This window comes from Sinohyriopsis cumingii, chromosome 13 (assembly GCF_028554795.1).
Source record: "Sinohyriopsis cumingii isolate HCF-2022 chromosome 13, ASM2855479v2, whole genome shotgun sequence".
Taxonomy (NCBI): domain Eukaryota; kingdom Metazoa; phylum Mollusca; class Bivalvia; order Unionida; family Unionidae; genus Sinohyriopsis; species Sinohyriopsis cumingii.
The window spans coordinates 4,515,124-4,532,118 of record NC_142973.1 but is presented as its reverse complement, the minus strand read 5'-3'; the positions used below and the strand labels follow the sequence as shown (position 1 = coordinate 4,532,118).

Here is a 16,995-nt window from a genome sequence, read left to right as displayed (position 1 = left end):
CTGTTCTTTTTCTTGTAAGGGTGTGGCACTAACTGAGATGCATACCAAGCTTGAGAAATGCATATCCTCATAAAATCTCTCTGTACAGAAAAAAAAACATATTTAATATGCACTGATTCTTGCTCATAATCAAAGTTATTCAAGATCTTCATCATGTAAATGCATGTATCAAGTTATAATCAAAGTTATTCAAGATCTTCATCATGTAAATGCATGTATCAAGTTATAAGGTGGCGCTCACCAGATAATATGTACTTTTGAGAGAGTGACGTATGTAAGGTGAAGTAGTTTGCATTTAAAACATGCACAGTGGAGAGAATGTTGGCATATCTCTATGCTACATTAATGTAATGTGGATGATATTTCTTCTGGATATTGTACTTTTGGAAATTTTACATGATTGAAGTACACTGCTAACTAAAATGACTGCTCCCTTGTGTTAAAAAATCAGTCTGAATTAGTCTAAAGTGCACTATACATAGCAGCTATTAAAATAGGGAAAATGAATTTTGCCAGACTAGACAATACCAGCTTCTGAAAGTGCAATGAATGAATTACCAAATATATAAAATGTAAAAAAAGTTATCGGCTCTTTTTTATACAATTGACCTCTGAAGTTCAGGAAGTGAAAATGACCAAGTAGAGCTAGCACTTTTTTGAAAGGTGCACATTTGAAGTAAGGCCAAGCTGTATACTCTATAACCCATAGTACACCCATCAATCATACACCAAAATAAAGGGAATTAAAGGTTCTTTGCATTATACCTAAGATATACAAGGTCTTTTCAAATAGCCAGTAAAACCAGTGAGGAGAGCCGGGGAAATTCTTTTTCTTTAAAATCCTAACCCTATGCAAAATGCGAAACTGTATAGCGCCACCTAATCAAAGTTATTCAAGATCTTCATCATGTAAATGCATGTACCAAGTTATAAGGACTAAAAATCTAAACAGGTGTCAAGTTCAAACAATCTGATGCAAGGTATCATTAATATGTGCTGATCTCATTTATTACTGAACCTATAACAATATAAGCTTAGAGCAAAATCTGATGAATTTGGTCATCAAAGTGAAAACATATTCAGCTGATCAGATGCAAGATTACATCATTAACGGTGTTATTTTGGGGATTTAACACCATTTCTCAGCACAAAATAGTCTATACATGGATGCAAGTATAACTTGTGGAGGAAAAATTTGGAAACAACTCAATAAGAATGATTTAGTTTCCCAGCAGTTTTCCTCTTGCCTGGTAATTTAGTGCATTTACCCACAAGACTGCCATAAACATAATTTAAACTAGAAAAATGGTACAAAATTCTTGAAATCTCAAAAGAAAGATTATCCTATAATTAATTACACAATGAACTAAGGGTATAATCACTCTAATTATATGAAGAAAGATCTAAATTCTAGTACAAGAAACTAGATACTAGATACTAGAAAAGGCAAATTTTCCAAAAGGAAAACCCAATCCAAAATGTCATCTACTGAAAGGAGGATGGTTACTGTGCATGGGCTTAAGACGCAGGGAACAGTTCTCGACTTTCTGGAAATTTCCATTTAATGGCAGGATGGAATTTATTAACGTGGATGAGAATAATTTCATTCAGAAATTTAATAACATCAGGTATTTTGTATTACTGATATTATAATGCTTATTTCAACAGTGGGTCAGAATAAAATAGCACAGTATCAGAGTGACACAGTGAATTTTATTTAGAGATTAAAAAAACATGATTATACAACCCCTTATCTGAGATTTCTTTGTTTTTTTCACCAACCTCGACCCTGTCATGTTTTTATATAAATGATGAGACAAAAATACAGAGGCACTTACCATCATGTAAAGTACCTGCCTCCACTTCCACAGGCCCTTCCTGAAAATCCAGGCTGTTTGTATCAGACTGGGATTTCCTCATATTCATGGCACGACGAGCTCCATGTACAAACGAAGTGATGGCTGCACTGGGATCACTCATTCTTCTCTGAGTATACTTATTTTGTTCCTAAAATATCAACAGTACAATCAATAACCTGTATAAAACTGTAGGTGCAACAAAACAGAAACCAAAAAAAGGAAATATCAACCATCCAATTAAATTCATTGTTTAAATGCAAAACATTTATTTATGGCAAACCCAGTATTCTGATTGGTCTAACCTGCTGGGGGTCATCAAAATCATCCATGGGGAAGTTCTCCAGATCTGGTGTCTCTGGCCCTGAACCTTTTACTCGACTGACAGCCATTTCAGCATATCCTTTAGCATGGGGACCTCTCATTCGTACAAACTCTACTCTTTTGTGATGACCTTTAAACAGACCCATGGACATCTTTTGTACCATTCTGGATGTCAAACTGGCCTGGCAAAAGAAAATGATAAAACAAAATACTGTCATGATATACAGGATAATGTATGCATGCATCACGATTATCCATAACAATTCGAATATCAGATTCACATGGGGGAAAAAAATGAAACAACTAAATAACTAAAGAGTAAATATTTGCGCTGAAAACTGAAGCATTCCAAATAATATTTATGGACAGAAATAAAGAGATTAAAATTTCTGATGAGTAAGGTTTAAAATAACATTATTATTATAAATTTCAGCACCGTATAACATCAATAGTGTTCTCCACTATTAAGTGAACCATGTGTCTCTGTATAAATCAATACACACCATGTGTCTGTTTATAATCAGTTTCTTACCCTGGCATCATATACTTTCTTCAATGCCTCATATCGTATAGAACCAAGGAATATGACTCCCTGAAATGTGCCATCTTTGTCTTCAGCAACCAATTCTACAGTTACTAATTCACAGTCCCTGACTATAATATCTGCAAAGGCCTGAAACAAGAGTACAATTGTAATCATGATATAAATCCAGACTTAAATATATTATTCCACAGCCTCTAGTACCCATTTCAAAATATTATTGTGCAAAACTAAATTTAGATTAAAGTGATCGTGGCCTCTTTTCAAAGTAAAGACTTTCTGCAATATTTTTATCCTTGTATTAAAGCTCTGAATTATGTTTAAGTGAAAATCTTAATCATTTATTGGCATCATTTTGCAGACATTTAATGAAACCACTACTCGTTTTTACAGGGCACAAACAACATAAAACAATAACAAAGAACATTCTTTTTCTAATCTCAAAGTAAAGGTACTTGTTGTTGTTATTGTTGTGGGGTTTAACGCCATTTTTCAGCACAGAATAGGCTATATATGGCGGCCAGTATTAATGGTGGAGGAAGAACCCGTGAAAACCCTGGAAATAACCACCAATCCACGAGAAGCTACTGGCAAGCTTTCCCACATACCAATATTGGCCGAATCCAAGACTCGAACCTACTCAGACAGAGGTGAGATGGCAGTGATCCGTAACGGAGAGAGCTTTAGACCACTCGGCCACATGGAGCCCCAAGTAAAGGTACTGAAAGAGTTGATAACAAGAGGCCCATTTGGGCTAGATACTGCTGACCCACCAACTCACAACTGTAAAGCACTGACCCACCAACTCACAACTTGAAGGCACTGACCCACCAACTCACAACTGGAAGGCACTAACCCACCAACTCGCAACTGTAAGGTGCTGAACCACCCACTAACAACTGTAAGGCACTGACCCACCAACTCACGACTGGAAGGCACTGACCCACCAACTCACAACTGTAATGCACTGACCCACAAACTCACAACTGGAAGGCACTGACCCCCCACTCACAACTGGAAGGCACTGACCCACCCACTCACAACTGTAAGGAACTGACCCACCCACTCGCAACTGGAAGCCACTGACCCACCAACTCACAACTGTAAGGCACTGACCCACCAACTTACAACTGGAAGGCACTGACCCACCCACTCACAACTGTAAGGCACTGACCCACCCACTTGCAACTGGAAGGCACTGACCCACCAACTCACAACTGGAAGGCACTGACGCACCAACTCACAACTGTAAGGCACTGACCCACCAACTCACAACTGTAAGGCACTGACTCACAAACTCACAACTGTAAGGCAACATCCTTTTCATTAAGGACAAAAACTGGTCAGGCCTAAATGAACACTTAAATTACTGTGAAGAAAACGGTCATAGTAAAAAATGGCAATTTAAATTACATTCATGACTTTACAATATGTAATTACAGACAACAGTTTGACAGAATTTATTGGCATGGTCAAATAATTTAATTAAAATGGTGCTCATGTACTTATCGTATAATGAAGCTGCACAAATGAATGGTGAAATATTCATATACAATAAAGATAGACTGAAAAACATAAATATAACAAAAGAATACTTTTTGGTGCAAGAAAACTCCACAGAACTGTTCAACTGATCAAAAGACACAGAAAGGCCTCAAAATGTTCAAGACATCAATAAAGAAAGTGCTTCCTACCATGAGTAGAAGTAATAACTGACAAATTGATGGGCTCTGGCACCCATCCCTTTATCCATGGGATACCACTCTGGTCTGACTTCCACCTTGGATAAAAGTTTAATAAAATTCTACACACTCCAAGTTGAAGCATAATCTACCTGATTTTTAATGTGTACATATTGTACATAAATCGACAAGAATTGAGATTTTAAAACAAATGTTACAAGATTTTTGCATGTATTTTTTTGTATATTAAAAATGATGAACAACTTACTTCTTCAAAATTATCAACAGAGAAAAATATATTAGGGTAACATATTTCTTCTTCTGTGCCTTTACTGTCCATCCTCCTTCTGCTGGGAGATGGATACACTCGCTGTAAATAAAAATAATAATAATAATGATAATGATGCAAGGGCAAGTTGTGCACAACAAGCCCAAATATGACCTTTATCATAAGGTCAAAGGGGCAAGCAAGCATATTATCGAGTCAACTGTCTTTGGTTCATAACTATTTATCCCAAGTATAAAAAATCTATCAAAGGATCGGGGAAATTGAAGCAAATGAAAACTTTACACAAAACCTTAATACAAACAATATGACTGACCCAAGACCAAAGCATATTGTAAAATGAATTATCTCGATAATTCTTTCCAATTACCAAGAAAAAATGTCCATCAAGTGGTTCAGGAAATATAAGCTAATTAAAAAACTTTAAGCAAAGACTTAATGCAAAGTTCCATGTCTCTATTCACATACCTGCAATTAGTCACACATTAAAGCACCAGATGCTTATCATCTGGTGCTTTAATCATTACTTTGACAACAACTACACATGATAAAACATGCTTCTAGATTCTTTCTCTTGTTAAGTTGCAGCAGCAAGAAAATAATGTTTCAATACTTTGATAAATGTGGGAACTCTAGGCTCAACTGCCCATTTAACAGATTAGGTAGGCAGAATAATGCCACATGTATATATAATTACACCACCTGAATCCATCAAAGAGTTAAGAAGTCAACCCTTTTTCTGTTGCTGTGATTTTGTCAATCACTAATCACGATATGGGACTAAAGCTGTATAAAAAGAACAGATCCACTTCTGAGAGGCTTTGATGCTGAGACAGTTAACTTTCAAAACTGAAACACATTTTACAGTTTGTCAGTATACGAATAATAATAATTCCTAATAATAATTCTTTATTTAATGAGGGTAGCTCAATTAGAATACAGATGTATCTAGTGTCCCTTGAGGCCCTCTGCTACTTTCTAACAGTCTACATACATGAACGTGTAGAATAAGTAATGTCACAACATTTGAAACAGTAGAAATGATCAGATGATACAAATGAATACTGACATACTCTTACGAAAACTAAAATACTCTTTTTTCTGGAACATGGACACATTTCACCAAAAAAACCCAGCATATACTGGTGTAACAAATTCTATGACAATATTTATCAGTCAAGTGTCACTTCATAAACTCATTCAGTGGATGTTACTGGACTACAACACTATATCACTGAAGATTACTGTCAGCAAGGACCCAAGCAACGGCGGATAAAGATAGTCATTAAAGAGTCACTTTATAAGTACAAAGTTGACGCTATTAAATGTACACTATCCAGAGAAAACTGAATGGCACATCAGCGAATATTATACTTTAGACATGAGAGGAATAAATGCCTTTGTACACAGAGGACCTCCATATGCAGGTTCATTTTCAAACTTGGTTTTAGAACAAACTCAAAGAAACTCTATGTGGCTATTGTCACTAACATATAAACCAAAACTTCACCAGTCTTTACAGACAAGTTTTGAAAAATACTGAATAAAAGCCTAATGATAACAAAATCAGATTAATTCATACCTTTCCTCATAGATTAACTTTTTCATAACGTATAAACAAAAATGTACGATTAGAAATAATACCTGCCACACTGTCACTAAAGGCAACTCTATTTCTACTGCAACTAAACAATTACTTTTCCCACCATCCTGGTAATAAATTACTTTGATCTCCTTTCTCTCTAATTATAAAAACCACTTTGCTTGTAAACTTGACATACTGACACTTTGAGTTACACAATGTGACTGGAGTATGGTGAGTACAAGAAAGATAAGAAATGTTTACACAATGATTCATGTGCTATACTTTTATGTAAACAATGCCTTGCTTGGGAAATAAAAGTTTCATTTGTGCATACAGATAAGTTACTGCTGATGTGCACCAGTGACTGCTTAAAGCAGGGAGAAACGATTATTTAGGAAACACCTAGCCACTAACTGCAAAAAGCAGGGAGAAATGATTATTTAGGAAAGACATAGCCACTAACTGCAAAAAGCAGGGAGAAATAATAATTTAGGAAACACCTAGCCACTAACTGCAAAAAGCAGGGAGAAATGATTATTTAGGAAAGACATAGCCACTAACTGCAAAAAGCAGGTGACCATTATACACATGACTTTATACAGAATTTTTTTTGGAGTGGGGTTAAGAGGAGGAATTTAAATGGCTACTGTTACCAGGTGACCACTGAGACAGGACAGACTGCATGTGAACATTTTTTTTTTTATCACAAATGTTTGTATCTCTTTAGAATGTATTTACAATAATTTTTACAAATATCTGGCTGTCATGATAATTTTAGGGAAAAGATGTCCAGCATGAGCCAACAGAACTTCTGGATTAATGATATGTAGATACAGAATTTCTGGATTCCTGATATGTAGGTACATAGTTTCTGGATTCCTGATATGTAGGTACATAGTTTCTGAATTCCTGATATGTAGGTACATAGTTTCTGGATTCCTGATATGATATGCAAGCAGAGAATTTCTGGATTACTCAATGATATGTAGGTCCAAAAAATACTTCTAAACAGTGAAACCTGTCTAATGAAATTTGACTCATACTGCAAGATTGCAAATGTATATAAATTAAAATAATCATGTACTAACATGTGGGTGATAATACTCTTGCATGGAGATGTGGGTGATTGGGTGGATAAATAAAATAATCATGCAATGAGATGTGGGTGATTGGGTGATCATGAGCATAAATAAAATAATCTTGCACTGACATGTGAGTGATTGGGTGGATACAAAGGCTATGTATATAAAAAAATAATCTTGCACTGAGATGTGGGTGATTGGGTGGATAAATAAAATAATATTGCACTGAGATGTGGGTGATTGGGTGGATACAAAGACTATGTATACAAATAAAATAATCATGCACTGAGATGTGGGTGATTGGGTGTTGTCATTATATGTTTGTTCATTGTGTATGCTAGTCTTGAAACAATAACAAAAGACTCACATGTGAATACTTTTTTAAAGTCTGTAAATCCTTGCTCCCTGTCCTGGTACAAACAGCACATGTTAGGGTGTACCTAAACTGAAATGAGACATATACATTTCATTTAGGTAGGATCAACAAATAACACCAGTAATAAATTTTAAAATGTCACATAACACACTGACACAGTATGTGCATAAAAACAATAAACCTAACATAACAACACATGAAACACCAAGGATGACCAATAAAAGTTTAGAAAACCAATTTTTTAAAGTAAAATATGTTTCTTCAAGAATACTTACCCATCATAATACCTTAAGAGAACTACTACTATCTTGCAAATCCAGCAAATACATTTAGCATAAGGGAGCTAAACACTGTCTGCCACCCTATGTGGCAATAAAAGAGGATACCATCATGAGTAAGACTGAAACAACCTGTTGGAACTGAATGTAATTCAGGTCTGCTGATAGGGTATGTATTTTGGGAATTCTGCCCGCAGTTGCTAATACCATGAGGAAGATGGTCTTGTATGAAAGGTGCATCAGAGATACCCATGAAAATGGTTCAAACAGTGTCTTGTTCAGCCAGTTTAATACTCAAGAAAGGTTCCACTTGGACATAGGGTTAATGTTTCAACTGTGTATACTCAAAGTCGGAGAGTAAGTCGGATAAGTCCTTGTTTTGTTCGATACTCTCTCTTCCATGATGTCAGTGATCACGGAGCAGTAACCTTTTATCATAACAGGTGAAACTTTCTCTCTCTGAAGAACCAGAGGAGGAGAATAGCTATCTGTGGTATGGATGACTGGAGGGGCAGGATATATTCACTTGCATACCTGCATACCACTGAGGGAAAATGTGCTATTTCCCATCATATGCTTCTGAGTGGAGAGTCTTTATGTCCGAGCGAATCTCTCCACGACTGGTTGAGAGAACTGTTTATTTCTGAGGGCCCGTATAATATGATCAATATGTGCACATTCAGTAGCTCTGGACTGGGATGAAACAAAAACCATATGTTTGAGTAGATGAGGGAAAATCTGAATTTTCTGAGGAGTTTCTGAAGCAAGACTGATGAGGTCATTGATCTATGACTTCTCCCATTTGAGTGGTGCAATGAGGATGAAGTGACAGGCTGTTTTTCTTGCTTTCTGTATCACTTTGGGAATCAGATGTGTTGGAGGGCAGGTGTGTGCATCCAAGTTGTTCCAATTTAGAGATAGAGCATCAACTGCCCAAGCTTTTGGGTCCAGGACTGGAGAGACAAAGGTTGAGAGTTTGGTATTCCACCTTGTTGCAAACAGATCCACAAACAGTTGGTGCTATCAGATAATCTCTGAGTGAAAATCAAGGGATGTAGAGACCATTCCATCTGTATTAGTTGATTCTTCTGATACAAAAAATCATCCAGTACATTTAGGCATCCCAGAATATGGTGAATGTATATGTGGATTTGTTGTTGACAACACCAGCTTTGAAAAAGATTCCCACACAATGATGCAAAGGTCTTGGGACTTGGTTTCTCCTTATTGCTTGAGAAAAGTCACTGCTGTAGAGTTGTTGGACAGAAGGAGAACTCCTTAGCCATTTAAACATTCCTGCAACCAGTGAAAGACTTTCAAAATGGCCTTCATCTCATGCAGATGGCATTCCTGGGGAGACCATGCACCACTGGCTTCCCATATAGATGGTAGTAGTTGGGCTCTCCAGCCTTCTGTATTTGCCTAGGTACAGATTGTAATCTAAAGTGGTTGTACTTGCAAAGCTATACCCACTGTGGGCTAAGTTAGATGCTCCAATTCCACAGATGGTCCCTCAAATGAATGCAGATGGGGAGAGGTTGTCCAGTGGGCAACATTTTGACTTCCACTGGGACAGAAGAATCATTCGTAATGGACACATAAAATGTCAACCTTGGACAATTAGGTCTACAAGCTTAGCAGGCAATTTCCATGAGATTTCCATGTGGACAGAATTTTCCTCAAAAGTGATGAAGCCAACATGGTTCATATTTTCAATGCCCAATCCTGAGGGAGATGAATAATGATGCTTGTGTATTGAACTTCACACCTAGGTGAACAAATTGCTGAGATAGTACTGGGTTGAATTTTTCCTTGTTGATGAGAAGCCCAGATTGATAAGCAGTATAAAAAGAGCCATCATGTCATGTTTGGATATAACTCACCTGATGTTTCTGCAGGACGTCTTCCAGGTAATTTGATGTTACCACCATAGAAATGGTCAGGACATGCACCATTACTTGATTCATCATATGAGTGAAGACCCAGGGGTTGATGTTGAGTCCCAATGGGAGTACCCTGAAATGGTATACGATATTGCAGGCGAATCACAGGAACATCCTGGAAGCCTTGAAATGGAAAAAGGTAAGCATCTTTTAAGTCCACAGTGATAACGAAGTCCACAGTGATGGCGAAGTCTCCCTCTTGGACAGCATTCCAAAAGGCATTGGAGCATGAATGAATTGACTGAGGGAACTTAGGCTGATGACCAGAGGCAGAGTGCTGTTGCCTTTGGTACCAAGAAATGTCTGGGAATAATTCCCACTTAAACATTGGAACAAATAACAGGACCCTCTTGGTGCTTTATCTGCTGTGGCTTGCGAGAACTGTTGGCATTGTTGGGTAGAGCTTTGATAGGACAGTTTTCTGAGGTTGGTGTCCTATCTGTAGCTCTTGGGTCTTTTTGTTGATTTCCTGTACAATCCCTGTACTGGAACTATGGGTTGCGAGGGAGGGAAAACTGGTGAGTGAGAGGGAACTTGGCTGTTTGTTTACCTCTGTTCCTTGTTGTTCCACAATAGGAATCAAGTCAAACCATGAGGATGCAAGGTAGAGGAAGCTGCCAAAAATGCTGAGTCCTGCGATAGTGACTTGGGTGCTGGATCTATTTCAGAGCGTGTCAATGTCTCGCGCTTCGTGGCTGAAGGGTAAGAGTTGATTTCTCTCCCTTGTCCACAAGAAATTCTCTGAGGAAAGGTCAGCATGCAGACTGGTGATGTCTTTGTCCTGAGCAGTGTGTTTTTGCTCTTTCCCCAAAGTTCTATACTGTAAGATGAATAGAACAAAGTGTATAAAACTGTAGCCCTGCACCTATCTTTTAGACTGCAATGTTGGTGCAGAGCTAAATCTTAAAAAGTTGACCCAGAAATTGATAACAGACAGTCTAAAAATGCAATGAAGTGTACAGGTAAAATATAAGGATAATACCACCGGTAAGGAGAAGTATAAACCTGTGCGCCTGTGTATGTGACATTTGAATACATGCAGGGCACAGAGTTATACCAAATGATGGTTACCTGGAAAAAAGTCATAGCATACAACCTCTTCAAGTATGGCCTGTACAGGTAGAATCATTGAAGCATGGCATTCCAAGACTAGAGGATGCCATGGTAAAGAAAATTCACATGTATGTACCAGAAATGATGGAATTATACATATATAAGTTTCTTAAGGGCATAAAGACATGCACACATATAAATATTGTAGCCTGAACCTATCTTGTGAAGTCATATAGGCTACCCGTGCGAATGACTAAGTGCTCTTTAAATATGATGGAATGCTTGTGCAGATAAACATGATTTGTGTGTTGCCTATAGAAACAAGTAAGAGCAAGACGCGACTGAGTAAACGGTGTATAGAAAGCTTACCTATACTTGTCTGATCAGAGCAGAAGCAATACAGAAATGTACACAAGTGTCTACATTACATACAAAGACCTTCATATAATAGGGAACTAAGGAACCATTAAAGCAGGGGCAACAAAAGAGGCAATACTTGTAAGGACCATGCAAGTAAAAACATTGAAGTTGGCACCCGGACACTATGAATGCACTGGAATAAAAACTCACCAATATGTACTCATTCGTAATAGAATTGCACATATATAGGAGTTTTATAATTGCTAGAGACTTGCACATGTAAAGAATTAGAGCTCAAACTGAATGTGAAGATGACGACATAGTATTAGCAACTTGTAAAGGCAGAACTTTTTCATGATAGAAGGAGAAAAGTTGGAAATATAGGAGTATACTTTCCTTATAAGTGAAAACTCCTCCAACTTGTAGTGGTATATCTTCCATGTAAATTCTGACTTTTGCAAGGTCTCTCATGACAAAAGGGTGCTTCTTGGCACAAGTGGAAGAAGTAACTGACATGTTCTTAGACTTTGCTGCCACGTCTTATACATAAAGGGAGATCACTATGCCTGTCCACAACATAGGTTGGCAGACAACTTTTAGCTCCCTTTAGCTAAAAGTAAGTATCTGAGAGGGCAGGCAAAATACAAAGATACAGTGAAACGGAATAGCAGCAATACATATTTTTTGTCTGTACATTTCATGGGAGTTCATCCAAAAAATGAAACATGGAAATATATATGCATAAGAAAATTAAAAGCATGCACAATTTATACAAATAACAGAAGTAGAAAATGGCTAATAACATTTAAAGTCAGGAGAAGGTTGATCCATAATCAAAATATACAACACTATCCATCCCAAGCTGATCAAATTAATAAACATCACTACACGCATTTACCTAGACAGAAGCTATGACAGGTCACAATCACTATAAAAATATAAGAAATAATTTGCAAGTGCATTTGCAGCTGCAAGTCTAATTGAGGGAATAGAAGTGCATGGAAAATAACTAAATGCACGTGAGCATTACTTGTACAAATGAACCATAAGAAGAGGTAAGCCAGGTAATACTGAAAACATAAGTGCCAAACAAACAAAAACAAATAAGAAAAAATAGCTGCATTCGAACAGATTGAGTACAAAATGAAAATGATTGTGTTGCTAAATCCTGACACTGAGTACTGACATAATCTTTACATTGAGTACTGACATAATCTTGACACTGAGTACTGACAATCTTGACAATGAGTACTGACAAAATTGGCACTGAGCAATCATTTTAAAATGGATTATGCTGTGATGGACAAGATTTGTTGAACAAGGGCTTTGCATTCTCAGAATGTAATTACTGAACAAATTCAAGGTAATGTCTAAACAGTTGTTCAGCATATATTTGTGAATTTTCTAAGTTGATCTTGCATGAATGCAGTGACTACACTTATATAAATATATACACATACATAAACAAAGTACTATACACACAGATACATACATATATACTTACATACCTACAAACATGCACATATGCATATTGCCTTTTATATTGATGAAAGTATATACCCCGAGTGAATATAATGTAAAAACATCAAGGATATCAATGTAAATAGTAGATAAACCTTTATCACAAGCCCCAACTTACAAACATTTACATTTAGAAGGACATGGTATCTGCCAATGTGTGACCAGTATGTGTCACAGATTTGCTTTCTTAATTAATGCTAAATTAATGCGGACTAAAATAAGCATACCCTGGTGTGTGAGACATAAGTAGTGTTCAGTGTGCAGTGCTCACATGCAGTTTGGGTTCTAAACACAAATATGAAAAAGTTAGTCTCACAAATTTAAATGTTGGTCATGAACCTATAGACAGTAGAACAAAAAATGATAAACATTATGTCTGAACCAGGACCAAAAACACACTAATGCATATAAAGTTCAATATAGGTCTTGTACCAAAACTAGATTGTGCATCACACATTGAAAACTGCAATAGAAAGTTACATTAGACTCAAAAAGATAAATACATGTAAGAAACATGGCTCTAACTGACAAATGAATTTGATACAAACAATACCTGTATCGAAATTCAATTCACAGAGCACAAGATCTTAATACAGAAAGAGTTGTTGGCATAACTAGTTTACTATGAAGATGAATCTTTGTTAGAGAACTATTACAATGTAACTAGCTGAGAGTTGTTTCGATAGAAATTGCTTTGAGATGGTCATCTTAGTTTAATACTAGCCTTGATTTCTTGTAGGGTATCTTTTTTTGAATACATACTCAACTATGACATCTTGAAGTTTAATGAAAACTGTTCTACCACATGTCCGAAAATATGTTAACTAAAAACATATTTTCAATGGAATCCTGTGGGAGCAAGACTTTGAGGCATGGTACATTTTACAGAGTTTATGCTAGCATTATTCACAAAGCACAAAAGAAGTGGTCCTAAAATACTACCTTGAGGTAAATCACTTTATACTGTCCATGGTCCAGATTGTGTATTGTTAATACTAACAATTTGTTGTTTCTATGTTAGAATTCAAGCCATTCAGCAGATAAACTCCTAATCCTAACAGCTGTCATGATTCAGTGTGCCAAAAGCTTTTTGCAGATTGATCATTCCAGTGTAGAAAACTTTGGGTGCCTGTTCCTATTATTATGTTATCAAACGCATATCAGTAAAGTATATTCCCATAAAGCCCAACAGCAGTTCATAAAGTTGTTCTTGTCATGAGGTTGAACACCATTTTTCAGCACAAGATAGACCATACATTGCAGCCAGTATAACTGGTGGAGGAAGAACCCGGAAAAAACCCTGGAAGAATCACCAAAATACAAGAAGCTACTGGAAAGCTTACTAATGTACCCACAAGTTCATAAAGAAAGTTATTATATGTTCAAAAGATTTTAACCTGAACAAAGACTACTCTTTCTAGAATCTTGGACATAATGCCAAGCATTCTAACAGGCTTGTAATTGTTTGCATTAGTCCTATTCTCCTTACTGTAAAGATGGTAAGGCCTAGCTGATTTCAGTTCATCATGCATAACATTTGATAAAGACAAGATAACTATACATTCAAGTAATTGGAATTGTTAAAACAATGGCACTGCCTTTAAAATTTAGCTGTGATACATTCAAGGCATGTTCTTTTACATGGTTACTCGATTCTGTGTCAACAAAACTGTCACTTACAGGATGAATATTTCTTACTTTTAAAATGCTAATCTTGTAAATGTATTTGAGGACTGTGAGGTTTTTCTCCATGAGAGTAGATGCTACATTAGTGATGAAATTATTAAGATTATCTGTAATACCACAGAGACTATGGCACTTGATACCATTAATAGTCAATATAATAACAGCACTGTCTTTTTATTTTGAACTGAAACTAAGCAAATTCAAATGTTACCATAATTTCTTTGGGTTGCTTTTATTCTCTTCAACTTCATTACAAAACTAATTAATTTTGCCTCTCCAATACCTCTTCACACTTATTTCTAACTTAGCAATAAATGGGGTTTTTTTACACATCACCATTGCTTTTGCTTTTCCTTCATGTACAATGACGATGTATAATTTTTCCCAAATTTCAACAGACATCCATGGTTTTGTTCTTTCTTTTAATATAACTTCTTAAACTGGAGCGAATTAAAGAGGGTGTGAAATTCTAACATATCTGTTTTTTTGATCTTTATCTTCTTGTAAGCTCTCCTAGTTATCGAATGAAGATTTTTTAGGTTGACGATGAAAGCAAATTTTTAAGTAAATTATGTTCCTCTGATAATACTTACCCAATCGCATTATGTTAGGAATAATAGCCTGCTACCTTGCAAATACAGCATACTAAAAGATGAAAATCATCTTTTCTGTCTCTCTCTCATATAGACAAAGACCAATAACTCTTGCCATTATCTACCCTTGCCACAACCTGGTGTTGCTAGTTTTAAGCTGAGCAATATACTAAAGATGCTGACATGGCAGGGTGGTTGGGAGGGTTTTTAAGTAATGTGATTGGGGATATATTCTCAACAACAACAAAAATACATAAACATTTGCTTTCTCCTTCAAATAAATTTCACCAATCACATTACGTTAGGAGAATAGTTAATAGAAGGGAATGCTGAGCATCTGACCTCTATCTTAGTTATCGTTCCAGGGAATGAAGGCTGGATTCACCATGCAAATGATAACCTGTTCTCCAAGTTACATAAGCAACACAGCCTAGGGTCACTTTATCTGTTACCCTTACATATGGTTAAGAAGATAAATACTGAAATCTTCTTAGGCTGATAGGCTGTGTTGTTTTAATCAAGTCTGATGGTCATCTGGGCTGCTACCACCATACCTACCATATTCAAGGCTTGTCTCTGTGAAGCTAAATCTCAAAAACTCAAGATGGTTGACACTGCATGCCAGCATGCAGCCTCTAATATATCTTGGACCAAAACATCATGTTCAAACACAAGGCTCAGAGAGATCACTCTAATCTCAAGAATTTTATTCTTCATGAGACAACTCTCATCTTGTGAGACCTCTGAGTATGCTGAGCATATAACACATTACAGCCACAAAGCAAGGGCTAGAGGGGTGATATCCTGTTTACCAGCTTTCACTGAAAATATAACCCATTACAGCCACAAAGCAAGGGCTTGAGGGGTGATATCCTGTTTACCAGCTTCACTAAGCATATAACCCATTATAGCCACAAAGCAAAGGATTGAGGGGTGATATCCTGTTTACCAGCTTTCACTGAGCATATAACCCATTATAGCCACAAAGCAAGGGCTTGAGGGTTGATATCCTGTTTACCAGCTTCACTAAGCATATAACCCATTACAGCCACAAAGCAAGGGCTTGAGGGGTGATATCCTGTTTACCAGCTTCACTAAGCATATAACCCATTATAGCCACAAAGCAAAGGATTGAGGGGTGATATCCTGTTTACCAGCTTTCACTGAGCATATAACCCATTATAGCCACAAAGCAAGGGCTTGAGGGTTGATATCCTGTTTACCAGCTTTCACTGAGCATATAACACATTACAGCCACAAAGCAAGGACTTGAGGGATGATATCCTGTTTACCTGCTTTCACTGGAAGAAAGAGGTGCTCACACATGCAACGGCTGGTCTCTGTGAGTTTCAAGTAGTGCTTGAGTGCACAAACAGGATCTTGCATGGCCACTACTTTCAAACTGTCTACTGAAGAGAGTGCACTAATGACAACTCTTTGATTACTGACAGACTACTAACCTATTTTTTGGTTACCAGCCTGGTTGTGTCAAGAGGACCACCAAATCATCCAATCTGAACTGAAGATAGAACAGAGAAAGTGACTCCAACAATTTAAGTAAAATCAACAAGCAATTTATTTTTTTATAATACAAAATGAAGATTCAAAAGACAATATTGTGAATTAAATTCCACATGATCATAAATGTCACAATTCAAGTCCAAAAATATAGAACTGTTCAGAATAAATTCAAATGAATCCAAAAGTCAATTGGCTTATTTTAGATAAATAATTCCTCTTGTGAATCATATCTGATTTCAACAACGCAGCTATAAACTCTGATTACAAACAGATTCCCAAAGACTGATCTAAAATAGGAATCATTTAAC

The 16,995-nt window shown here is 36.6% G+C and overlaps 1 protein-coding gene across 2 annotated transcripts in view; it reads right to left on the bottom strand.

Moving 5' to 3' along the window:
- LOC149784870 (uncharacterized protein KIAA0930 homolog) overlaps positions 1–16,995 on the bottom strand; it is a 45,829-nt gene that overhangs the window by 8,014 nt on the left and 20,820 nt on the right. For both annotated transcript variants that reach the window (XR_016425322.1, XM_089978444.1), the window contains exons 4-8: positions 7,724–7,801; positions 4,672–4,773; positions 2,713–2,853; positions 2,162–2,362; positions 1,839–2,007 (exon numbers count right to left, since the gene is read on the bottom strand). Coding sequence is in view for 1 of the 2 variants with exons in the window: in XM_089978444.1 (XP_089834570.1) it covers positions 1,839–2,007; positions 2,162–2,362; positions 2,713–2,853; positions 4,672–4,773; positions 7,724–7,801 (691 nt within the window). In the remaining variant the exon portion in view is untranslated. The remainder of the gene's footprint in view (positions 1–1,838; positions 2,008–2,161; positions 2,363–2,712; positions 2,854–4,671; positions 4,774–7,723; positions 7,802–16,995) is intronic.